This window comes from Octopus sinensis, linkage group LG26 (assembly GCF_006345805.1).
Source record: "Octopus sinensis linkage group LG26, ASM634580v1, whole genome shotgun sequence".
Taxonomy (NCBI): Eukaryota; Metazoa; Mollusca; class Cephalopoda; order Octopoda; family Octopodidae; genus Octopus; species Octopus sinensis.
In genome coordinates this window covers 17,516,138-17,543,949 of record NC_043022.1, presented here as the reverse complement: position 1 = coordinate 17,543,949, position 27,812 = coordinate 17,516,138, and the positions used below count along the sequence as shown (strand labels likewise).

The 27,812-nt window shown below is 38.0% G+C and overlaps 1 protein-coding gene across 3 annotated transcripts; it reads right to left on the bottom strand.

Annotated features, from left to right (window-relative positions):
• Positions 1-748: 748 nt before the first annotated feature.
• On the bottom strand, positions 749-27,637 carry LOC115224904 (F-box protein At1g78280). Of its 3 annotated transcripts, XM_036513772.1 has the most exons (10): positions 27,586-27,637; positions 22,266-22,367; positions 18,323-18,644; positions 14,936-15,044; positions 13,344-13,487; positions 11,867-12,028; positions 11,487-11,572; positions 7,760-7,880; positions 5,513-5,662; positions 749-940 (listed from the first exon to the last, which is right to left on the bottom strand). In XM_036513772.1, exons 3-10 carry the CDS (start codon positions 18,586-18,588, stop codon positions 848-850), a joined length of 1,131 nt encoding a protein of 376 aa, XP_036369665.1. In that variant the 5' UTR covers positions 18,589-18,644; positions 22,266-22,367; positions 27,586-27,637; the 3' UTR covers positions 749-847. The 3 variants fall into 3 exon arrangements, with proteins under 3 accessions (XP_036369665.1, XP_036369662.1, XP_036369664.1); XM_036513769.1 differs by lacking the exons at positions 22,266-22,367; positions 27,586-27,637 and adding an exon at positions 20,307-20,427; XM_036513771.1 differs by lacking the exons at positions 22,266-22,367; positions 27,586-27,637 and adding an exon at positions 19,638-20,300.
• Between the last annotated feature and the right edge of the window lie 175 nt (positions 27,638-27,812).

Genomic DNA, 27,812 nt, shown 5'->3' with positions numbered 1-27,812 from the left:
ACCATTACCATTATTATCAAAGGTAGCAAGCTAGCAGAATCATTCGCACACCGGACAAAACGCTTAGCAGCATATCATTCACATTTACGTTTTCGGTTTTAGTTGACTTTACCTTTCATCCTTTTGAAGTCAGTAAAATAAGGACCAGTTCAGTGTTGGTGTTGATGCAATTAACTTATACTCGTCCCCAAAATTGCTGGCCTTGTGCCCAAATTTGAAATCATCATCATCATCATTATTATTGTTATTATTATTATTATTTCATTCAAGATGGCAAGCTGGCAGAATCGATGGCATGCTGGGCAAAATGCTTAGCAGCATTTTGTCCATCTTTACACTCAGGGTTTAAATTTCTACATGTAGAAACAATGCCCACATGCATGTGCATCACATGACCATACCAGTGCAGTCATCTCTCTTGCACACCACACCTGATGTCTCTTATGCCCAACTTTTCTCTCAAGACGTTTGCACTATGTTGTGTATGCACACTGACACTGCACATCCAGTGATGCATACCAGCTTCATTTCTTTCAAGCCTACGCATGCCCTCGACAGTCACAGCCCATGTTTCACTGCCTTTCACTCTGAGGAAGAGGCCCTTTGTTACCAACAGTGCTGTGGTTCAAAGGAATACTTGATTCCAACTTAAGAAGACAATAATTTATTAGAACATGATGATATACTGACTTCATAAAACACTAAAATGTCTCCGATTATATTAAATGGCATTTCATTTTTAGACGCCTTCTCAATGTGAATAAAATATGGTGGTGTCTTGAAGAAAAACGTTTATGAACAATTAATAATTTTCAGAATTGATAACATGAAAAGAATTTCTTCCAAGCTAGAGTTCTTCTCTTGTTCTTTGGTAAGTGTCAACAACTCGACGGCCTTGTAGTAAAATTTGGTAAGGTAATGATTTGATGAGAGACCGAACCTTTAAAAGGAAGATAAAAAAAAGAAACAAATTAGTAGAGTGGATTGTTAATTATAGAGTGGAATATTAATTACATTTTTTATGTTCCCCTCTCTGTATCTCATGTGTAGCATATTTAATTTTATCTCTTACTTGTTTCAGTCATTAGATTGTGCCCAAGCTGGGGCAGTGTCTTGAAGACTTTTAGTTGAACGAATCAACCCTAGTACTTATTTTTTGTTTTTAAACTTGGTATTTAGTCTATCAGTCTCTTTTGCTGAACTGCTAAGTTACAAGGACATAAACATACCAACACCACTTTTCAAGCGGTAGTGGGGGACAAACACACACACACATGTATATGACAGGCTTCTTTCAGTTTCTATGTACTAAATCCACTCACAAGGCTTTGGTCAGTCTGAGGATATAGTATAAGACACTTGTCCAAGGTGCCATGAAGTGAGATTGAACCCAGAACCATGTGGTTGGGGAACAAGTTTTTTACCACACAACAATGCCTGTATTTAATTCTTAAATTCCTGTATATTTCAGCCAGTCCTGAAATGCATAATAACACATGAAGTATACTAGTATAATTGTTCCCACAGAGTTTGAAGAAAGTAAGGAACTGTTTAAGGTAAGGGTGGAAACCCTAATCCCTTCCCTATACAATCTCATTAATGCGTCCTCTACCTTTCCTGAATCCTGTTTGTTCTTCTCTCAGCTTTTAGTCAATCTTTTGGAGAATAATTCTTGCTAAGGACAAAGAGGAACATAATACCAAGCTAATCTCAGTTCTGTAAAAGAATCATTTCAGTTCTGGGCTTTTGATTTACACAATTTTCATTAGGATTTTAAGGGTTCAGATATGTAACTAGTACCCTTCAATTTTATTTCTAATTCATATCATCTACATCAGTTATAAAGAGAAAAATATATGAATAAAAAAAAGTAGTGGGGGGGGGGGGCAATTGATTAGATTAGAAATTCTTGAAGGTGGTGTCCCAGTATTGCTGCCGTCTAATGACTGAAGCAAGTAAAAGATAAAGAATAAATATCTCTTTGTATCCTACATAGCATTCAAGTTTCAACTTGTTGACTATTAACTGGTTCTTAGCCCTCTTGGCTTCAGGAGATGGAATGGGAGTGGATGATAGTGACTCAATGAAATAGTTTTGCCAAGAACCAAACCTAGATAAAAGACTCAATTTGGCAAGAGATTATCTCTTACACTATCAAAATACAATAATGTTCACTATAATACTCTGCAGTGTTTCCTGTGTATTCGATATTAAACAGTACATTCCACTGTTCTTCAATGCAAAAATCTCGTTGTATGCCCCCCCCCACTACCTTTCCTGAATTCTGTCTGCTCTTCTCTCAGCTTTTAGTCAATCTTTTGGAGAAGAATTCTTGCTAACGACAGAGAGGATCATCATACCAAGCTAATTATTGCAGCTCCTTTATCAGTTTCCTTTCTGGGGAAAGTTTCACAATTAGTCCCTTAGGTTACTTGCAATGGTTGTCACTCTCCCTGATGATTCCATAAAGATCAAGTGACTCTGGTATCGCAGGAACAAGGACTGTTTTTGATCATTTCTACACAGAGGAAGTCAATGCCCAGTGCTTTACTAGTTTTCATGGATTTGATGACATTCTTGACCTCAAATGAAGGGCATAATCTTGATGTGAAGAGCATATTCTGTTGGATAAAGATCAGCAGCTTTATCTGGTCAGATGTAGTTTAGAAATGTTGTGCCTGTTTTGTTGCTTGCTCTTGTTCAGTTGTTATAACAGTTCCAACTGGTGTTATATAAAGCCAGGATCAAATTTAATGGAAGACAATAGAACAATTTCAGGATAAAAGTTTCACAGTTTGTATCTTGTAACTCATATAGCACTGTTTCATGACGGAAATGGTTGCCTCTACAGCCCATTTACACTAGCTGGATATAAGCTATCACAAAGGCTTCCTATAAGCCTTATAGTAGATTAATGATCGGTAATTACTTCTGAAAAGTGCACACTCATCAGAAAGAAGTGCAATTCCTTCACTGTGTTTTTAAGGGCACAAAAGAGTAATATGCTCAAATTGGCCTAATTACATTTAGTGCAACCTGGTTCAATAGCCACTTATATGAAATGGATATATTCCTGAAAACCTTCAGGTGAAGAGACTGTATTGAAATGAATAAGAACATTGAAAAAGCCTTGATAAAATCGAAAGTTTGAGATAAAACTTAATCCCATCGTCGTCCTCATCACCATCATTGTTTAACATTTGCCTTCCATACTGGCATGGGTATATTTATATATAAATAGAAATATTACACTTAACAAGGACTGAATAATACTAATGAATCCCTCAACCCATTTGGTAACAGAGGCAATACTGAAGAGTCTGTCTGTCTGTCTCTCTCTCTGTGTTATATTGAGACCAAATCAGCCAGGTGGAGCTTATCATCATCATCATCATCATAATTTAACATCCGTTGTAACACACATCGGTTGGGCGGCTTGACTGGGCTGGCAAGGCTGGAAGGCTGCACCAGAATCCAGTCTGATTTGGTATGGTTTTCTATGGCTGGATGCCCTTCCTAAAACCAACCACTCTGAGAGTGTAATGGGTGCTTTTATGTTCCACTGGCATGGGTGGCATTTGCATGACATCATGGTGCGTTTATGTGCCACCAACACAGGTGCCTAGTTGCATGACACTGGTACCTGACACAACTGTGATTTTGCTTGGCTTCATGGGTCTTCTTCTTCTCAAGCACGACATAATGCCAAAGGTCTTGGTCATTGCCTCCGTGAGGCCCAACACTCGAAAGGAACTCAGTCACCTTGCTTCTGTGAGGCCCAACACTCAAGAGGATGTCAACAATTTTGCCTCCATGAGGCCTAATACTCAAAAGGAACTCAGCCACTTTGCCTCTGTGAGGTCCGACACTTGAAAGATGTCCCTTACATGCCACCAGCATGAGTGCACTTGGCTTGACGGGTCTTCTCAAGTACAGCATCATGCCATAGATCTCAGTCACTAGTCATTGCCTCTGTGAAGCTCAAAGTTCAAAGATCATGCTTCATTATTTCGTCCTATGTCTTACTGGGTCTACCTCTACCACAGGTTCCCTCCACAGTTAGACATCAGCACTTCTTTACACAGCTGTCCTCATCCATATGTATCACATGACCTTACCAGTGCAGTTGTCTCTCTTGCACACCACATCTGATGCCTCTTATGCCTGACTTTTCTCTCAAGATACTTATACTCTGTCAAACATGCACACTGACATTGCACATCCAGTGAAGCATATTGGCTTCATTTCCTTCAAACCTTACGCATGTCCTCAGCTGTCACAGCCCATGTTTCAGTGCCATGTAGTGTGGCTGTTCACACACAGGCATCAAACAATCTGCCTTTCACTCTGAGAGAGAGGCTCTTTGTTGCCAGCAGGGGTAGGAGCTCTCTGAATTTTACTCAGCCTAATCTTATTCTCACAGCTACGCTCTCAGAGCATCCACCTCCACTACTAACCTAGATAATGGATGCTATCTACTCCCTTTAGCTTGTACCCCTGGCAATTGATGGAGTCTATTTTCTGCACATTTCAGTGTTTATTGTACCTGTGCATCTTTCACATACAAAAGTTTGTTTCTCTGTTAACCTTCCTTTGATGTTGTTACACCTTTTATGTGTCCAAAGCTTATACTGGGTGCATCTTATGGAGTTTCTACCTGCACCTTTTCTACACATTGAGCAGGGCCATCTCCCTCAGAACAGGAGCTCAATTCTGCACTACAAGACATTTTACCATATGTCAATTTTTATATTGATACTACTTACAAATGAGAACTTTCCCTATTCTGTGAAGTATATGAAGAATAAGTCTCTCTTTGGACAGAACACCGGTCAATTACATTGATATTTGTAGATGACATGGGACTAATTCTAATTGTATCAATATAAAATGAAGAGGTGACAAAATCTCTGAAACAGATTGAAACTAATAATTTATGGATTAATTGTTTACTTTGTCTGTTTGATCTTTTTATTTCTAATTTGGGAAACATAATGACTGAACAAATAGAGAGATCAATCTTTGATGTCAATCATTAGTCAAATCAGATCTAATCAACAGTGTCAGCACATCTGTTAATTAGAATTATGAGTCTTCACTTTCTTCAATTCCCTCGGCATTGATTGCTTAAATCAAAAGGAAAGAATGAAATGTTGGAATTATATAATCAGGTGTGATTGTGTGGTAAGAAGTTTGCTTCCCCATCACATATTTGCAGGTTCAGTCCCCCCGTGTGCCTCAGTATGGCCACAGTCTAACAACAGAAAAAAGTAATAGATAAAAGATATAAAAAGAAAAAGGTACAATTTTTTAGGCAAGAAATATAAATTGGTGCCAGTATATATAGTTGGTAGTTTCTTTATTGACTCTGGACAGAAGAAATACAAAACTGGTGAAATCTGAAGACCCATTCTTAGCAAAAATGCATTTAGCTCAGCACACAATCATTTCTATAACTTTTACTGCCCTCTTGACTTCACTTAAAAAATATAAAATGCAGATGATAACAAACCTGTTCTTTTATTGAAAGTCTTCCAAAATTGTCTGGTAGGGTATGTTTCTGTAAATTACCAACTTTAATAATTTCTTCCATAATAGCCAAATAGTTCATGGAGTTCATTATTTGACTAGAAATAGCAAGAGTTTCTTCCGAATTATAAGCCTGAAATCCATGAAAATGAAGTATATTAGAATAATACAATGGAGAGAAGAAACAGCAGACACTTCAAACAGAGCCATATTTCCAGTTGCAACTCTGGAACACTTAGCAATCATGATTAAATGTCAAAATGTCTGAAATAAGAATACGATATTTCAGATTAGTACTATTATTATTATTATTATTATTATTATTATTATTATTATTATTATTGAATGAGAGAGCAGTGCATGCTATCAAAGTGACACTGGGGTAAAATATACAAAGCCCAGTATAGCCATCATGACTACCCGTCTGATGAGAATAGACCAGGCACATGCATCACAACCATATGTGCATGACATGGTGATCTCATATCAAGGTAAACAGCGCATGACCTCACAGGTGGGGCCCATTTAAAATTTTCTTCAGGTTGAGTAGCCCATACCACTCAAATGGTCCTTGAATAAGGATTGTTTAAGGAGTTTGAACGAAACACCCATGTTTCCAATGGTGAATTATCCAAGCGCCAAAGAATCCCTCTCAACACATGACTATGATGCTCCCCCACTACATCTGTTCATGATCAGAAATGCACATATCGTCAGCCACCTACGGACATGGTCAATTGGTTATGGTCAAACAAGTGACAAGCAAATCTGTGGTATTGAGCAGAATATTTGCTGTAACCCATCTTTTATACCAAAACAAAACAATGTACACAATAACACTTCCAATCAGTTAAGATCAGAAGCCATGAGAGCCAATGTCTGGGACTACATCAGGGCAAGATTATTATTATTATCATTACTATTATCATCATTATTATTGTGATTGAGTGAGAGAGCAGTGCATGCCATCAAAGAGATATTGGCATACAAATGTACAAAGCTCAATATACCCAAAATTTTAGGCCTTGTGCCTAGAGTAGAATGGAATATTTCAAATCATTAGCCTCATCATTACAGATGAGAATATTTTGATATTTGCATCTACATTTGTTTTGATAGCTTTGAGTTTGGGCCATCATCATATGCTGCATTCCTAGTTTGGCCATCCTCATATATCGCATTCTTAGATGTGTACCAAATAACATTTCTGTCCAACTCAGTTACAGATATCAGTGGAGTTGTGGATAACAATGCTACTCCTCTTAGTTTAGAAACATGGTTCCTGCTTTAATTCAGTTTGGTACTATTTGCACACCCAGAAATAAGACACCTAATGATAATCAGAGAATAAACCTATCAAAATACAATAATCATCATAATTATCATTTAATGTCGTCTTCCAAACTGGAATGTGTTGGATGGTTGGACAGGAAGTGGCAAGTCCAGGAGCTGTATCAAATAAATTCCATTGTTTTGGCGTGGTTTCTACAGCTAGATGCTCTCCCTAACACCGACCACTTTACAAAGCGTATTGGGTGCTTTTACATGCTACTAGCATGTGAGCTTTTTATGTGGCTCCCGCACAAATACTTTTACGTGGCACCCGCACCAGTGCTAGTTATTATCATCATCATTTTCATGTCTGCATGCCTATGCTGGCAAGGGTTGTATGAGACTTTTTAAGGCAGTGTTTTCTGACTGAATACTTTTCCTGTCACCAACTCCCTTGGCTACCTCTTACAACATGCAGGAATATAGTGTGTCCATTCTACAAACTAAGATTAAGTTGGAAAAATTGTCTGAAGAGCTGTACTATTGATCACCCATTCATGGATACATCTGACAGTAGACAGCTCGTTTAAAAGGATTAAGATTGTATGGTGTACATAACTTTCTCAAGGACAATATTTGATATAAAAATAAAGTATAACAACAAGAACATGGACTTGGCTTATAGAAACTCATTTCTACTTCCATTACAGAATCCCTCTAAAATGTGTCAGCCTTTGACATTGAAATGTTGATGTCATATCAAAATAATGAAACAGGGAAACTAAGAAATAAATGACTTTATCTGTGATGGAAAGATAGATTCAAAGGCAGCTGGATATGGTTACTTGGAATAAATAGTTTTTTTTTTTTAAGGTGGTCAGGTTAGCAACATTTGAATGCTAAAGGGATAAAAATATCACAAAATACTAAGATTTATGAAAAAGTCTACTATACACACCTGATGATACCAGCCAGTCGGAATTATTAGAAGTTCACCTGATTTTTGCTCAAAATCAATGGATTTAGCCATTTGGAACATTGGATAATTCAAAAGGTTAGGAGTAAAAGCATCAACTTTGCTGGAATAAAAAAAAATACAGAGCATAAAAAAGAAAAAAAGAAAAATTATTTGTCAATATTCTATATCAGTTTGGTCTGGTGCCTTAGGAGAAAGTGGTACTATATCAGTGGTACTCTTTTCTTTCCCTTTGGCCCCACTTTTGATTCCTATTTTAGGATCCCAATATCCATTCAACATAAAAGAACTCCTATTATGTTTTTATAATTGAATATTATTAGGAATTGTATTTTAAAAAATTGTGTATTTTAGAAGCATAACCAAGGACTCTCTAATGGTCAAATGGACCTCTAATGGTCATAAGGTTGAGAACCACTGGTTGAGAGCCACTGCGCTATATTACAGAGATGAATAGAAGTGTTTTATATTAGAAGGGTATAGAGAGAGAGAAGAATTAGAGAAATGAAAAGAAGACAGTTGAAAGAAATGGATATGAATTAAGAGAAAGTAAGAAGGAAAGAGAAAATACCATACCACTAAGTTATAGGGACATAAACACACCAATGCCAGCTGTCAAGTGGTGATGGAGGACAAACACACACACACACAGCGGGTTTATGTCAATTTGTCTACCAAATCCACTCACAAGGTTATAGTTGAAAAGACTTGCCCATGGTATCATGCAGTGGGACTGAACCTGGAACCACGTGGTTGGGAAGCTAGCGTCTTACTAATACAGCCATGCTTGTGCCTAAAATGATCTTAAGAGCCATATATGTATATGGACAGCAATTCCACATGGTAGTGAGACATGGGCCCTGAAAGCAGAGGACATGTGAAGATTAGAAAGGAATGAGGCTAGTATGCTCCACTGGATGTGTTATGTAAGGTTACATGTTCTTCATCAGGGTGCTATTGTTTAGAGAGAGAGAGAAGTTAGGCCTAAGAGGAATTAGTTGCTGTGTGCAAGAGAGAAGACTGCGTTGGTTTGGTGTGATGTGGATGGATGCTGATAGCTCTATAAAGAAGTGCCGACCTCTTATAGTAGATGGAACACGTGAAAGTGGAACACCCAGGAAGACATAGGATGAAGTACTGAAGAACGACCTCAGGATGCTGAACCTTTCAGGTGAGATGACAAAGGACCAAGATGCGTGGCACCTTACTATACTCAAGAAAACCCATGCTCCACAGCAGAAGTGTTAAGACCAGTCCCTGTAGTGGTGCAAAGCACCTGTGGCAGTGCTACATAAAGCCCCCTGTGGTGGTGCCATGTAGAGAGCATCCAGTACACACCCTGCTGTGTGGTTGGTGTGAGGAAGGGTGTCGAACCATAGCAAACCATGCCAAATCAGACTGGAATCTGGTGCAGCTGACCAGAGCTGGCAAGCTCTGGTCAAACCATCCAACCCATACCCAGCATGGACAATGGACATTAAATGATGATGATGATGACAGAATGTTGGTTAATCAACTGGATGCTGCAAATGATACTCATTTGCAGCTCTTGACCAAGTGATTTGGCCCTTGAGTGAGTCAGATCATCCCCTGACCAAGAATAAATAATATGCAAAGATGAAGTGGAGGGAAATAGCACCAAACAAAAACCAAACAGACACAGTTTAGCAGTAAATTATTTCTGATTGTATGGTTCTAATTACTCATGTTATAAATATTGCCCCCTCACCCTTTTTTTTTGTCCCTACATAAAACTAGATTTTAAAGTAGAGGGATGAAACTAAATATTGCTTTCGAATTATCCACAAGGCCAGCAATGTTGGGGAGGGGTAAGTGATTACATCAATCTCAGTACACAACTGTTACTTATTTTATCGACCCTGAAAAGATGAACTCAGGAGGTAAAGATGGATGAAGTATTGCTAAGCATTTGCCTGGCACCATAACAATTCTCTCAGCTTGCCACCTTGATACCCTTGATGAAACTAAATATTGCAAGGTATTTCATCTATCATTCTAGTCCTACTGACAACTCATCTCCCACCTCACTTCAATTCAAATGATGGGCACTCCATCGGTTATGATGATGAGGGTTCCAGTTAATCCAATCAACAGAACAGCCCACTCATGGAATTAATGTGCAAGTGGCTGAGCACTCCACAGACATGTACTCAGGGAGATTCAGCATGACAAAGAGTGTGACAAGGCAAGTCCTTTGAAATACAGGTAGAACTCATTTCTGCCGGCTGAGTGGACTGAGGCAACATGAAATGAAGCATCTTGTTCAAGGACAAAAAGTACCAGCAGGAATCAAACTCACAACCTTATAGCTGTGAGCCGAAGACTCTGACCACTAAGCCACGTGCCTTCAAGCTGAATAAAGATCTGTTAAACAACCATCAATCCTATTGACATACAGTTAATCATACATGCTGGTCATTTACTTTAATCAACTCAGAACAAGCAGTACTTTAAGGTACTCTACTCTTGGACTCTATTATTTCTACCAAATAAAACTGATTTCTTAAACGGCTAATTTAGTAGAGGAAGAGAATAGTCAAGTGAAGCAACTCTTATATGAAACTGGTTCTTATTAATCAACTCTGAATGGCTGAAATATAGAATTGGCCGGGCAGGGATTTCAACTCAGAATGAAAAAAATTCAAAAGAAAACCCTGCATCGTCTTTAGTCGGCTGCTGCTGCTGCTTCTGCTACAATGTTGCCATCGCCGCCGCCACTATCATCATTTTAATGTCGCTCTTTCATGCTGGCATAGGTTGGATGTTTCATTGGGATCCAACAAGCCAGAGAGCAGTGCTGAGCTCCAGTGTCTGATTTGGTACAGTTTCTACAGCCAGCATGCACTTCCTAATGCCAACCAATTTACAGAATGTATTTGGTGCTTTTCACATGGCACCAGTGCTAGCAGAGTCACCAAGTGACTTGCAAGATAAACAAAAATACCCCTTGATTAAGTTGTGTGAGTGGGGTTAGGGTTAAAAGGAATGGCAGTCAATTTATGGAGAGAGGTTAAAGTATGGTAGAGGGACAAGCTGAGCTGTTTGGCTGTAGAGGAGATACAATGGCTATGCTGCACCATATAAAGAAGTGAGTGTGAGAGTATCTGAAAAGAGAGATAGAGAGGGTGGTGATGAGGAGGCGTGAGGAGAGACTGTCAAGATACAAGGAGGAGGAGAGTGTATGGAGAGAATATGGAAAGAGAATCAGAAAGGATAAGAGATGATTAGGTAGAGGTGATTGCAGTGAATGATGAACAAGGAAGAAGATGGGGGTTGGGGGAATCAATGGTAAATATCAATAGGGAGAGTGGACTAAAATATAGAGGAGTGGCAGATCAGAGGGGAGGGGGAAATAAGTGGCAATATAGGAAGGGCGGAGAGCAGCTGTATAATAAAACTGGACATGAAAAATAGGGAGTCAATGTGTGGAGTGGAATAGTGGGGAAGGAGACAGAGAGAGAGAGAGAAATGGCAGTCAGATCAAAGGAATGCAGGAGTGTTTATTAGTAATTATAGTAATTAGTTTCAGTTTTGCTTATTCTGATTTCAAATCCTTCTGCTTGTTAACTAACTTTGTCTTCCTTAACTGTGGTGGTTGATGAAATAGGTACCAGTAACATTCAGTTTTGACTAAAGTCAAAATAAAAATAACAGTGATGAGAAGAACAAGGACAATGGTGGTTCTTGCCTGTTATATTTCCGACACTCCAAAGGGAAGCCACACCTCTGTTCAGGAATGACATACAGTAAATCATCCTGACCAGGAGGAAACAACTGAAATAGAATTAAACCATAATTAACATCAGGGCACAGCCATTGGGTTATAGGAAATTTCACCATAAACATTTTTGCCACAGAGAAATTCACCATAAAAAACAACAAATTGGGGGAGAAAAAAAGAGATAAGCTGTTTTCTTAAAATGGCAACTTCATCAACTTATCAATTAGAGAAAGGTAATTTCTTTAAAATAAGTTCTATAGACTGCAGATGGAGACATGGGAAAACTGCTGATGTTGATGCAAAAGATGATGATGATGACTGAAAGTTTAAAAAAAAGAGAGACTTACTTTCCATTTTTTGGTCCCTTTCAATACTGCATTTGTTCCAGTCCAATTGTAGGGGTCTATATGTAGTGGAGACCTGGAGTGGGCCCCACCCCAAAGTAGCATGGAATTCCATGGTCGAATTTCCTCAGGAAACAGAGAAAAGAAGTCTTCGGTCAGCAGTGGCTGAAAATTACAAAAAAGCCTTTTGCATTATTTCAGTGAAAGGAAAGAAGAAAATGTCAAGTAGATTAACAAGCAGTTTGAACGGCTAGAATGGGGTTTCCTCAAATGAACAACCGAACAAGAAGTATAAGCTTGCTTCAGAAAGTGTACAGGAATTAAAGTTGATCGATCAGGACATATCCTTGGTAACAAACCAAGCACTATGTCTATTTTTTACAATCAAATTGTATTTCTTTTATCCAAGAATCTCAGCAAATAGAACAGTTGGCTGTAATAATTTCCATTTTCAAGAGACTAGAAGAGGAGAAAATGAGGGAAGGTTGTGCGGAGAATTGAAGTACAACTATGACAATGACCAAAAGAGTGGCATTGATGATGACAAAAGTAGAAAAGAGAAAAGAAACAGGAAAAGGAAATGAGAAGACACAGAACAATAAGATAGTTCGATCTCATGTTGATACCAGTTTTTGTCCTTTGAGAAGAAGAACTCATTCACTGCAGTTTCCACGTCTTCTCGGTTGATGAAGTATCACAAGTGCAAGAAGTGAGACATGGAGTGGAACAATCCAATAATCCAAAGGAGCTAGATCCAGACAATATGCTGGGTGTGGCATCAGTTCAATTCCCTCAAGTTCCTGGAGTATATTCTGGGTCATTCAAATGGTATGAGGTCTTGCATTGTCTTGCTGCAGAAGAGTTCATTTTCTAACCCTAACCAATGCTGGGTATTGTTGCTGCACAGTGGCATACATCCACTCCAGCTGTTCAGATTACAGGTTGATATTGATGGTTTGACCATCCAGAATGAACTCCTCATAATTCCACCAGATACAGAGCATCCCCTTGTGTCTGAGACTTCCATGTTTGGAGACAAGTTCCTGAATATGGCTCTTGCTTAACCACTGCTTATACATGTTAGGATTGCAGGAAAATATCTCCTTCAGATTATAACTTGTTCTGATTCCTGGCTCACTTCCTGCCTCAAGACACTTCATCAACTGAGAAGAGGTGGATGTTTCAGTGAAGGAGTTCTTCCCCTCAAACGACAAGAACTGGTATCAGCATGGGATTAAAGAACTGGCAGAAAAGGGGGCAACACAATGGCCTCTACTTTGAATGCTTCACTGCTTTTGCTGGAACTCGACAAATAAAGCAAATAAGTTACCAAAATATTGCAAAACTCTTTGACTCAACGCAATAATTCTTATAGACAACTGGCAAAGACTGAAACGCCACAAAAATGATCTGATATCTAAGCAAATGGGTTAATAGTTCACACACCAAATCAATTCCCTAAACAACCACATGTACTTACTGTGCTGCCAATATCTTTCAAAAGAGTTGGATGCAAGTTAAGGAAGAGCTCATCTTCAATATAGAACCATTGTTTCAGTTCACTGGAGCTGAGAAGGGGTATCATGTGCTGAAGCTGCTCTACAGATCCAAATGACTCAGAACCCTGAAACAGACAAAAAAAAAAAAAAGGAAAGAAACAAAAATGTGAGGCCATGAGAGTAGAGATATAAAAAGGTTATTAAAAATAATTATCAGTTTACAATCAGCCATTGTGTTTAGTCGTTCTGCAGATGCCAAATAGCTAAAAAGGAATTGGATTTTATGCTTCCAGACCACAGATGCTGAATTCAATTTCTCTGAATATATTTTAACAGCTGTTTGGGTTAAATTCTAAAACTGTATGTTTCCCCCATTTACTTAGTTACTGAGAATAAGTTCTACATCTGAAATAGTTTACAATCTTTTCTGTTAAATTCCAAGGAACCTGAACTAAACATGAATTCTTTCCTTGATACTTTGGTGGAATTTATGTCACACTTCATTTTTTTTTGTAACACAAAAAAATAATCAGATCAGATTGGAGCCTGGTGCAGCCTCCTGGCTTGCCAGTCCTCATGGAAAGTGGACATTAAATGATGATAATGATGATTATTATTTAAGGCAGCAAGCTGGCAGGATTGTTAGCGTGCCAGGCGATATGCTTAGCAGTATTTTGCCTGTCACTATGGTTCTGAGTTCAAATTCTGTCAAGGTCGACTTTGCCTTTCATCCTTTTGGGGTCAATAGATTAAGTACCAGCAAAAACGGGTCAATGTAATCAACTAGTCCCCTCCCACAAAATATTAGGCCTTGTGCCAATAGTAGAAAGGATTATTATTATTATTATTATTGATGATGATGATAATATTTGAAAAGGATTGATGTAACTCTTCACAAAGGTAAATAGACAATACAAAGAGTGTGACATGATTGCAAGAGATATTTTATTGGTTGAACGATATTTCAACAGCTTGCCTGTCTTTGTTGAGTTCAAAATGAAAAGTGATATATAGAAATTCAAATCCAAAATTTGAATGAGGGCAACCAACGTTCCTACATTGATGGAATGACATCACAAGTTCAATAATTTGGCTCTCATTTTATTAATACCATCAGAAAAATTTGAACTTAAACATAAAGATATGTAAATAATTCAAGACATTTTGTATGATACCCCACTGTTTCTATCAGTCACTCCTTCTACCAGTTGGTGTTTCTACAAGTCACTACCCTTTGTTTTTTTTTGTTTTTGAAAAGTATAAGACGTGTAATGAAGAATCTCAACTTGCCTGATTCTTATTTTCTCAACCTTGGAACAATGAAAGTTCACTTCAACAAACTTTGAACTCAGAATGCAAAGGGATGTAACTAAGTATCACAATGCATTTTGCTCACTGCTACACCAACTCTACCTTTCAATGCTCTTCATAACAATAATAATGATGATGATGATGAAGATACAACTAAATTGTACGTTAGAATTTCACTGGAAGTTGGAAAGGAGGTTTATTATACTCGGAAAACTTTCACTTGCAAATCGCCTCTCTTTGGGGACACAATGTTACAACATACCTTAGATATCTTCACTGTAACTTTTGCATGTCCATAATTTGTTTGTAAAAACTCTTTAGTCCAGTTGAATGCTGGCCACTTAGTAATGACGTCGGTGAGAATGACAGGCCTGCAACATAACCGAATGTTTGCTAAGAAGAAACTGAAATCTCCCAGTGTCTGCTTCTTTTCTTTAAAACCCTTAATAAATGCTACAATTATGTATTTCAAGACCAAAACCTTAGATATTTGTTTCAATTTACTCAATATTTTATTAGGCTGCCTGTCATGAAATCAAAAACAACAAAAAATAAGAAGATATTATATTTTGACTTACTTATTCATTTATTCTGTGAAAATGTATGGACTAGTGATTAGGGTATTGCACTCATGATCTAGTGATTGTAAGTTCAATTCCTGAACTGAGCTGTGTGTTATGTTCTTAAGCAAAACAAATCCTTTCATGCTGCTCCAGTCCACTCAGCTGTAAATAGCTAACCCTGTGATGGACAAGCCTTCCGATTAGGGGGAATGTTGGCCTACTTACCTAGCCATCAGGGTGGCATCTATCAACATCTAAAACAACGTGAGCCAGAATTTTGATTGCCTGGTCAATCATGCGATCCTTTATTTTAGATAAAGTCTTGTAATAAATGAGGCTGATTTACAATTTCAGACAGACAATAGTAGTAGTAGTGGTAGTTGTATGGGAGAATGCACTGTAACAGCACATCGTTGCATCCACCATTTGTCCATGATTCTCTACTCCTGATGGATTACAATTCTGCACCACTGATGTGACAACCCTCTGACCCATGGGTCTATTTGTGTAGCTATTGCTGCTGAGGGGGTTTTTATGAGGTTGGAGTGCAAATCCTGCCTCAACCTCTTTTACTTGCCTTTTATGACACAGAGGAAATATTGACTCTATTCTTTGACATGCAGGTTCCTACATAGCAGTAGAGCAGTGTGAAATGAAGTGTTTTGATCAAGAACACATGCTGCCTGGTCTAGGAATTGAACCTACGATCTGGTGATTGTGAGTGCAACACCCTAACCACTAGGTCATGCGCCTTCACTAGAACTATCACAAGACATAGACAATAGGACTATCACAAAATCCTAGTGTATCTCACCTGCTATTAAAAGCCTATCCTGTGCAGTCCAAGGACAGCCTTAACTATGAACCAAGGCAGTTTGGCCCCTAGTACAGTGTATCTACCCCTATGTCATCCAGTTGTCTTCCTTTTTCTAGGGTAAAGTGTAATTTGGGTGTGATTGTGTTGCTACTTTGGAGAGGCATCCTCTTTGGCTTGTCTTCTATAAAACAGGTGAGACATGTTGGGCTTCTTATCTTTCATAATATAAAGTTAAACATTCTTCGTTTCATTTAACTGTCAGGAATAGTGACAGAAATCATCAAAGACTACTCCTAGATAGACTGCTACTTTACCCAGGAGAACATTCATCTTTTATCTATCTAACTGCATAAGACACTGTTCTTCATAGTTTAGGAAACACATTTTGTCTTTATATTCATGGTATTAAGTAGTTGAGGGACACCATTTCTCTTGAGTAACAATTAGACACAGATTCTTGCTATTTGGAAGATGCAAAATTTACGCTAACAAGCTAATGAAATGCTCTTTAATTATACAAATTACTGTTTTCAATCCTTCATTTGCAGAATTGCAACCCTAACCCTTTCTTTTTGTCCAGGGTTTCTCATTGATCAATCATCTGTAAAAGTTCACACTCGATATTAATTGGATGAACTGCATTAATCCAGGAAGGTCAGCAAAGATTATCAGCACAACCAGTCTTCAGTAGACAGGAAAGAAAAGGATGGAAGAATCTCTGCTCTTGTAGAACCCCTATATCCTTATCTTTTATTTTTCATTTGTTTCAATCATTGGACTGCTCAAGCACCAGCTTGAACGATTTTAGTTGAATGGATTGACCCCATTACTTAAGTTTTTTTTAAAACCAGGTACTTATTCTATTGGTCTCTTTTGACAAATCTATAAATTATGGGGACATAAACACACCAACACTGGTTGTCAGGCAGAGTGGGGCAGGGAAAAACACACACATATACAATAGGCTTCTTTCAGTTTCCATTTACCAAATCCACTCAAAAAGCTTTGGTCAGCCTCAGAATTTAGAAGACACTTGCACAAGGTGCCATGCAGTGAGATTGAACCTGGAACCATGTAGTTGGGAAGCAAACTTCTTACCACATAGTCATGCCTGAGCCAAGGAATATAGTTAAATTATTGGAAAAGGTTACTGTGAATGTTTAACAGCTTTGTTTTTGCTTACATTCCTTCAAGCAAGGACAAGATGGATTATTTATGTTTAACAGCATATTGGAAATTAGGCTTTGCTGAAAAGAAAAACAGTGCCAGGACTTCTGATTTGAAGTCAAATCCTGTTTAGGTGAAATTTTCATGCCTCTTGATCACAAAAATATATCCCAATAGTACAAAAAGGCCAATGCATATCAAGAAATGAAGTAACAGCATCAATTTATATGGCAATAATTCTTCCCATAAAATGTTGGCTGTGTTTGCAAAACAAAAAACTGATGTTTCATATTGGAATATGTGAACAGAGAAGGAATCAGAGAAAGACAGCTTAAAGAATGATGTTAGACATAGTCACTAGTACCTTTCTTCTTGATTTTATGCTACCAATGCTTCTAGAGATAATCTTCTTAAAAGAAAGAAAGAATTGCTAATTGCCATGAAATATAGAGCAGCAAATTCAAAGAAGGGATAAAAGATAGGATAAAGATACTTCTCGAGTCATATAGACTCATAGGGCCAGTTTCTCAATTTCCTTCGTATATATATTCCCCACTGGATGGGAAGCCAGAGTCTGTCACAGGATTACTCGTTTTTGCCATCTGAGTCAACTAGACTAATGTGAAACAAATTGTTTTACTCAAGAACACAATGCATTGCCTGCTCCAGGAATCAAAACCACAGTCTTAGGACCAAGAATCCAACACCGTAACTACTAAGCCGTGCACCATCACAGCAAATTAAGATGCTTGATAATGTTTAATTTTGTTACTATCCAGTTTGAGTTTGAATCCTCAAAGAGTTGAATATGTATATTGAGTTCTAAAAGTAGGTTATTAGTATCACTTAGCGAAATAAATAAAAGTATATACACACACATGTATAAATACAGTGTTACAAGTGTTTCTAACAATTAGTTGTTTGGTGACAAGCTTCAAGAGAAAGTCATATCAGTTACGGCATCTTATCCCTCAAATCCTTCAGTTCACAATCCATTGTCATGAAAGTGATTCCATCTTCTCAATATTTTGCCCTTTTTTAGCAACCATTTTATGTTTGAGAAAGATACTGATTAATGAATTCTCAGGATTCAATTACTTACCACTTTCCATCATAGACCTGGTTAAACTCATCTTGGGAAAGACCACTCCGACGGTCAATACTATTTACATTGTGCTCAAAAGAATATTTTTGCAAATTCTGCTTTCTCTCCTCCAGCCTCTCATTAAAAGGAAGAGAATAAATTCCATCTATGAAAGATAACTGTTCGCCATGTACACTGTCTGGTGGACAAGAGCCAAGAAGACAACAAGGAAAAAATAAACAATGTAAATAAAATAGTGAAAATACAACCAAATTAATCTTCATCGTTTCTCAGGTGGTAATGCTTCTTTCATATTAGTTTACTTAGTTCTTGCCACCAGCTGAAAAACAAAAGGAAGGAGAAAAAAAGAGGAATTTTAAAATAGCATCCAAATAGATAATAGTTTAAAATTTTGGCACAAGGCCAGCAATTTCTGGGGAGGGATAAGTTGATTTCATCGACCCCAGTGCACAACTAGCACTTATTTTATCAAATCTGAAAGGATGAAAGGTAAAGAATATCTCGGAAGAACTGGAACTCAGAACATAAGAACAAATGAAATGCTGCTAAACATTTTGCCTGGTGTGCTAACAATTCTGTCACCTTGAGAATAATATAGATGTTTTTGATCTAGTTTGAATTCTTTGCAATCAAATTTGAATTTTTCAATTGGTGCTCAAGCCTTAAAAAAAAGAGAGTTAAACTGCATCAGCTGTAAGGCAATACATGTCTATCTTATCTAACTTGTCCAGTAGAGCCCACCAATTGATATCAGAAAAGTTCGATGAAATATCTCATGAACACTGCCATAGCTTCTACCAAAAGATGCTCCATTAGGTCGACCAGTCTGAACAAGGGGAGATAATAGAAACATAATCATTCGTTTATTATCTCCCCTTGTTCAGACCGATCGACCTAATGGAGCATCTTTTGGTAGAAGCTATGGCAATGTTCATGAGTTATTTCATCGAACTTTTCAGATATCAATTGGTGGGCTCTACTGGACAAGTTAGATAAGATAGACATGTATTCCCTTACAGCTGATGTAGTTTAACTCTCTTTCTTTTCAAGGCTTGAGCACCAATTGAAAAATTCAAATTTGATTGCAAAGAATTCAAATTTGATGGCAAAGAATCCAAATTGGATCGAAAACATCTATAATAGATAATGATAGATGAATTGTATTCAATAGGGTGCATCAATGATATTGGTGAGCAAGCCACAATAATACATAATGACATACTTTCATTGGCATCATCTTTTAACATCTACTTTTCCATGTTTGTATGGGTCACACAAAAATAATTGAGGAAGATTTTTTATGGCCAGTTACCATTCCTGTTGTCAACCATCACCTGTGTCTAAGCAGTGCAAAATTTCCTGCCGCTAGACAGGATTCCTACAGAAGAATGAAAATGAATAACGCTGCTTGTATGATGATGAGCTTCATTTACAGCTATAACGTGATGTCAAGGAAATGTAGATACACATATACACATATACACATGCACAAATATATATATGTGTGCATACACACACACACGGTTTATTCAGCCATGTGTAAATTTATATAAACGTTTGTTTTGTTATGCATAATAGTTTTTACGTGATGTGATTCGAAACAGAGAGGTACATTGACTGAGTATTGAGCTTGTGTTTTATAGGAGTCTCTTCTTTCTCACACGCACGCACACATGTATAATTTTTGCACAGCTTGGCTTTTTAAATGAAGATAGATAGGACCATGTTGGCCACACAGACAAGGATATAAGTTGTCTTCGCAACCATGTTATTCCTGCTTCGATCCTACCGCATGTATATATGCGTGTGTGTATGAGAGATGTAAATAAACGACTAAACCAGGAAGATCCCTTGATTGTCTAATGTAAGCGAACGAAACCTGTCCAATCTTCTCCATGCTGTACTATCAAAATGTTATAAACTCGAATACAGTCAAGCAACGTTAATTTCACTTTCACTTCTCAACAAAAACAATACTTACAGCGACATCTGGCGGTAAACAATAGTAAATAAATTCATCTCATTCTCTCTCTTTTGTCAGAAGATTTAACTTCCTATCGCTTGTCTATTTATACTTCCGGTTTGATTTCGTCTCTTTTCACCTCCTAATCACAATTAATCGTTTAATCTAATCTGGGAAGCTGTCGTCTTTTTATTCGTCTCGCATAACCGTTAGAATAAATTATTATTTACTCCTCTCTTCTTTCATTTCATATCCAGTTACCTTTTTACTCGTCTCAAAGCCTCCATTTTCCACTTCGTAGTTTATAAATGTGAGTAATTGTTAAAGTTTGAGTTTCGACTAATTGTAATTAAACTAGAAAAATCCGGATTTGTGTAATTCGACCGTTCTATTAAGGAAAAATTCAAATAGCACGTGTTAACTCATGTAAATAATCTCTGGCACTGATGTACAATGCAGGTGAAGCTAGCATGATCCGCTGGATGTGTAATGTCTGTGCACACGCGACAGAGTGTAAGCACCCTGAGAGAATTGTTGGACATAAGAAGCATCGGATGTTGTGTGCAAGAGAGATGTTTGTGTTGATATGGTCATGTACTACAGATGGATGAAGAGAGCTGTGTGAAGATGTGCCACTCTCACACAGTGGAAGGAATCTTTTGGTAGAAGCTATGGCAGTGTTCATTAGATATTTCATCGAACTTTTCAGATATCAATTGGTGGGCTCTACTGAACAAGTTAGATAAGATAGACATGTATTGCCTTACGGCTGATGCAGTTTAACTCTCTTTTTTTTCAAGGCTTGAGCACCAATTGAAAAATTCAAATTTGATTGCAAAGAATTCAAACTAGATCGAAAACATCTATATTATTCTCAAGGTGACAGAATTGTTAGCACACCAGGCAAAATGTTTAGCAGCATTTCATTTGTTCTTATGTTCTGAGTTCCAGAGCATGGAGACAGATATTAAATGATGAACACCACAGTGAAATATAATTCCAATGTATACTTAAACGTCAGCAGAACCTAGATGTTGTGTGCTGGACTCCAGGTCAACACCAAGCAAACAGAGATCCTTCAACGCTCCAAAAATGGTTCACGCCCTGTGACTCTTTCGATCCAAAACAACCGGCTAAAGAACACAAATTCACCTATTTGGGTAGCAGCATCTCAAGCAATGGGGACATTGACCACGAAATTCAGAATCGCATCCACCTTGCCTCCTCCGCTTTTGGACGTCTCAAGGATTGGGTCTTCCTTAATCATGATTTGAATCTCTCCACGAAAGTTGAGGTTTATCATGCTGTTTTGGTTTCCATGCTTCTGTTTGCCTCAGAAACCTCGTCACTTTATCGTCATCATGTCAAACTCTTCGAAGCCTTTCATATCCACTGACTCCAGTGCATTCTTCATCTGACCTGGAATGGAAGGCCAAGATCCCACATATGGAGATTCTGAGATGAGCGAAACTGACCAGCATCCAATGCATGATCCTTAAATGTCAACTGCACTAGGTGAGACATATTATCAGGATGCCAGAAAACTGTATACCCAAAATTGTCCTTTTGGGGGAGTTAGCAGAGGGTAACTAACCTCACGGAGGTCCAAAGAAGCAATATAAAGATCATCTCAAGAAATCCCTGAAGCTCTGCAACATCCCTCCTGGTGAACTTGAAACACTGGCCACAGACCGTACTACCTGGAGGGGTACAGTCAAAACTGGTACACTGCATTTTGAGAATGAGCGGACTAGACTTCACGAAGGAAAGCGGAGACAGCTCAACGAATTTCAGCAAAATCCTAGATGAGCTCATCTTTGTCAGAGCCCTCTTCACTGCTCTCAGTATAATCGGACATGTGCCTCCAGAATTGACCATTTTAACCACGAGAGGGCCTGCCAATGCCATGAAGACAACCCCTAAGGATCAAAGACAATGTTGTGATCTGTCAAGATGGACTGCCTTAAGCTTACTTACTTGCTTGGGTCGTAACATGGTTGCAAATTCCATCACATCAAACCTATGATCTCTTTGTTCTTTACAGCTGGCTTTGAGTTCACTTCTTTCATTTTTCCAGCCCTGAAACAAATACCTCATGTCTTATATTTGTGGTATCTGTATGACTTGGAAATTGATCCACAAATTGGCAATTCACTTTTTAATCAATAACAGTCTACACAGAATAGGTTATTATCAAGAGAAGTGTCTGCATCATCATCTTTAGGAGCAATTAGCACTAACAAAAGCTCATTCATTTGTTCCAATGCACCGACAGAAGTATCTATGTCGTCCCCACTTATAAATATTGTGTCTACTTCACACACACCACCCTACATCCTCATCCTTCACACCAACCAGCAATTTAGACTGATGACAATCCTGAATCCCTGATGATCAAAGGGGAAATCATTGTCGTTGATGTTGGCAGTTGTCAAGTCTGCAACCAATCGCAAATGAGCAGGACTGTTAGCCACAGCCCACAAATGTAGTATTTCAGCGAATGTAGCTGCAGCAGTCACTGCTTCTGTTATTTATTATGGTTATGGTGAAGGTGCATGGCCTAGTAGTGAGGGTGCTGCACTCACAATCACGATCGTGGTTCAGTTCCCCGACCAAGTGGCACATTGTGTTTTTGATTGAAATATTTCATTTCATGTTTCTCTAGTCCACTTAGCTGTACATGGGTAACCCTGTGATAATTAGCCTTCCAATTAGGGGGAATCTTGGCCAGCAGTGGGGTGGCATCATTTAAAAGCTAAAATGATACAAGGTGCATTGTGACCAGACAATGGTAGCTATGAGAGTCAAAGCAGTAATAGACAGTAGACAACTCTGAAGGACGAAGACAGTAGAAAGAGTTTAACAAGTAGAGTTTATTTAACCCCTTTTTTTTTGTCTTTCCATAAGTAACTCTATTTTGATGAGAATGCAAAGAAACAAATACTGCTCTCCACCTCTTACATGAGGAAATGAAACAAAATTCTCTAGACTTTTCATAGCCAACAGTTTTCACAAACGGAATAGAACCTGCTTACCAGTATGCAGGGTTTCTTTTTCCAAATTGCACTGGCATACATACATATATGGAGTAGATGATGGGTGATTTCTTATGCTCAAGATAACTCATCCATCCTAAAAGTATTGCTAATGTCTATGCTCCCACACCCAATCTGTTCCTGTCAATTCATCTTCATAATACCTATCCTTCCTTCATCCTTCGAAGGAGCCATTTCCTTATCTGCTGTAATTATATGTGAGCAGAACTCTATGTATTCCATTCCCCCTTTTGTGCTATTAGTTGTCCCTCCCCTGGGAACTGCTTCCCTTGTCAACCATCTCACACTTTCAACATCATCCCTTACCACTTCATTTTCCACAATACTCTTTTCCCTTGAACTTCCTCTCATATTTGCCAATTCCCCACTACCTTTTTTCGTCATTCACTATATTCACCCTATGCACCTCTGACCTCCATCTCTGTCATATACTGTTGATCTCTACCTCTCTCAGCCCTTTTTTTTGTATTACCCACCCATCACCTTTTTCTACCTAACCCACTTCAATTTCTTTCTACCTTCCCCCAGAATGAAACTCACTACTCCCATACCTTCACCTATGTTTACCATTCACTGCATTCACCTCTCATGCTTCTCTCACACTCCCATAAACCTCCCCATCCAGCTATCCTCAGTACTCTCTCTATATTCTTTTTGTCCATCTTCTTGTATCTTGAGAGTATGTCACCTCATCACCACCATGTTTCCTTTCTTTCCAGTTGGAGTAGTCATGTATCTTTTATACAGCAAGATACCTGAGCCTGTCCTATCATACTTTAGCTTCTCAACACCTGACACAAATTCACCTCCCTCAGCAGTACAGCCCCACTCTGTTAATGGGTTTTGTCTTGTAAATTATTTGGTGATCTGTTAAAGAGTAGATGAACTCACTGGAGTTAATAGCCATGCAATTGAATGAGTCATAAACCACTTTCAGGGCTGTTTTCTGAAAATAAGCAGTGTGGGCTCAGTTGTAATCGAGCAACTACTGACCCACGACAGTAAAGGAGATTAATATGGATAAAAGAGAACATTTGGAGAGAAAATATGACCAACATGCTGAGCTGAAATATGTGAATGAACAAAGATAAGCTGATCAAATTAGACAAATTAAGGTTAAGAAGGAAAAGATTGAACAAGAAGGAATTACAATGGCAGGGGACTACATTTCCAGAAGAAATACCTGTTGAACAAGAGAATCAGAAGAACTTGGACATGAAAGGTGGAAATGTATCAGTTGTAGAGGCCCTTAGTGTATCTCAAACTAGTGAGTGACCAGAAGAAATTAGCCCAGAACTAGAATCGCTCAATGACAGAATTCTGAAAATGATGTTTCTTGAGGAAAGGAAAAGCTTACCACCATTGAAGTCATATGATAAGGAAAAGCTAAAATCAAAACTCAGGAAAGCAAATGAAGTGGTCATGAAGAATTCCAATTAAGGACATTGCAGAGTTAAATTCCTTGATGTACATTACTGCTTATGTCATAAAGAGATGGGAATGTTTAGAGAGAAGCAAAATACCATTCTGGAAAAGGAGAGTAAAAGAAAGCATCAATACATGGCAAAGGGATTTAAGTAAGACCAAGGAAGTATGCAGCTCAGTCAAAGTGAACTGAACCACATAAATAAGAAATACCACCTGATGGATAAGAGCATTCTGTCCATATCAGATATATTGAAAGAAAAGACAAAAGTAGGTGCAGTTAAGATCCAAAGAAACAAGGAAAGGTGCCTACAGTTCAAACAAAACTGTTTCAGAACAAATCAGAAACGATTCTAAGCAACTTCATTTTGAAACAAGATCTGATCAGAAGAAGCCAAATACAACAGGACCCCTTAGCCTTATGAAGTGGAATGAGAATTCAGTGGCATGGAGATACAAGAGGACATTATCATCATGATGGAAGATACTCAAGCAGGAGTTGATAAAATGAGTAATTGGAAGACAGGTGGTCTGGACCTAGTTCAGGGATTTTGGTTCAAGATTTTGACAAATTTGTCCTAAACTACAAAAGCTTCTGTAAAGTTGTGCGTCTCCTCTCAGGATTTTTGGTCAAACAAATTGACCCGAGGGCTTATTATTTGTTTTTAAACCTGGTACTTATTCTATTGGTCTCTTTTGCTGAACTGCTAAGTTATGGGGACATAAACACACCAACACCAGTTGTCAAGCAGTGATGAGGAAACAATTACAGACACAAAGATATACACACACACATGTGCACATACACGTACACACACACATGCACACGCGCATGCGACAGGTTTCTTTCAGTTTCTGTCTACCAATTCTACTCACAAGGCTTTGGTTGACCCAAAACTATAGTAGAAGATACTTATCCAAATGTCTTCTGAACTTAGAACCACATGGTTGAGAAGCAAGTTTCTTACCACACAGCCATACCTGTGCTTATATATATATATATATATATATATGTAGTGGATCTTGCAGGTATGGCATGGATCCTTGATAACCAAATTTCAATTAACACTTCAACAGCACTTTTCTCACGGTAAAACAATAGTTTTTTTGAGTGATAGTAGTTACATTTGCCAGATGCCTTAGCTAAGCAAAATAATGTCTTTGCCACTTGACCCTTCTAACCTCTTCTATTTCACCAATAGCTAGAATATCACAGACCTTCCAACAAAATCTATTGTTCTCAACAATATGTCTATCCTTCTTGATAGTTATAAAAACAGGAACCCCCAAGCAAAAGTCAGTTAGTGAGAACCCAAGTTAGTGAGAGTGACCATCAGTTAGTGAACGGACAACTAGAATCATGGTCACAAGCGGGCAGTTACTAAAGACAAATGGTCAGTAGGAGAAAGAAAGTTATAATCAGCCAACAATGGGACACAACTTCCCTCGACTCTATAACTTTTACACGCTCAATTTCTTTTCTCTTACATCACTCTATCTCTATCTGTGGATTACTACTACGAGAACACATACACACATACTGGCCAAGCTCCACTCTCAGCTTTAGCATGGTTTGTATGGCTGGATGTCCTTCCAAATGCCAACCACTTCACAACATGGACTGGCAGCATTTTGTTTTCCACTGGTCCAAGAAGGAGACTAGATCAAAAAGTAGTTGGTGATTTACAAAGTGTAGGAGCAATGGAGGCGTGGATATATAGGAGTACATAAGGGCCTTTATTAAGTGGAGGATGATGAGAAGACATTGAGAGTGGTAGTAGAAAAGAGAGTTAGTTAACTTTAAAGCCCTTCAATTTCAAGTTTTGCTTCCACACCTGGAATTACTTTTAAAATTTTGTTAAAGATTCCACTATAAGATGGAGATCATTAGCATCTAATACTTTCCAGGAGTAGCCAGTTTTGAATTCTTCTGATGTGGCTTAGAGGACAATAGTAAATAGAAAAGTACTGAGAACTGAGCCTCGTCTAGCAATTTGGAATGCCTCTCTCCTCTGATCTTTGTTGTAAGACATTGGTAAATCTCCTCCATTTTTCTTGTCAGATAAACCTGTTGCCTAGCTTCCCTTTTAGCATTACAGCATAGTTGCTTTTGCTACCTTCATTTTGCCACTTTTTCAATAACTCATCTCTTCTCTCTTATGGCCCTGTCTACCTCACTGTTCCCCACCATGTCATGTGTAATCTGACAAGCTTTGCTCCTGCCACAGATTTGGTCTATCACCCTTAGTAAGTTATCCTGTAAGAACTCCCTATCATCCTCTTTGCTATATGTTTCTATATCTTCCCCTCATCAAATGCTTCACTTAGAACATCTCTAAATCTCTGGTCATGTTTTAATCAGGCATAGTGATACTAATAACTTGGTGTTAGAATTGAATATAGATATGTTTCAGAATAAACTGTTTGTCAAGTACAAAGCATGATATGAAATTAAATAAGTGACAAAGGAACAGGAGACTATGCAGAGTTTTGGGGAAGGTATCAGTTCATGCACTAGCACTTAACATTGCATCATCTAGCAGAAAAAGCTATAAGCTAATGTGGTTCATTGTATATAATTTTCTGTTCCTTTGTCATTTATTCAATTCCATATTACTCTCTGTATTTGATTAACACTTTATGATATATATATATATATATGTATATATATACAAACACATACAGGTAATGTGTGTGTTTTTGCCTCCTTGTCTTGACATTGCATGATAGTTGTAAATGAGTGTCACTGTTATGCAAGCAATGTCATTCATTTCCAAAATTCTGCGCAAGTATGTTTAACCATGGAGAAATATTACCGTGTTTGTAAGGAGGTGAGGGTTGGCGATAGGAAGAGGCACCCGGTCGTAGACAAATCCGCCTAAAATAATCTCCGTCTGACCCATGCTAGCATGGAAAAGTGAACTTTCAGTGATGATGATGATTATGATATATAAATATGCTGTGTGTGTCTATACACACACAAATATATACACATATATATATATACACACATACAAATGTGTTTATGTATATATATATATAT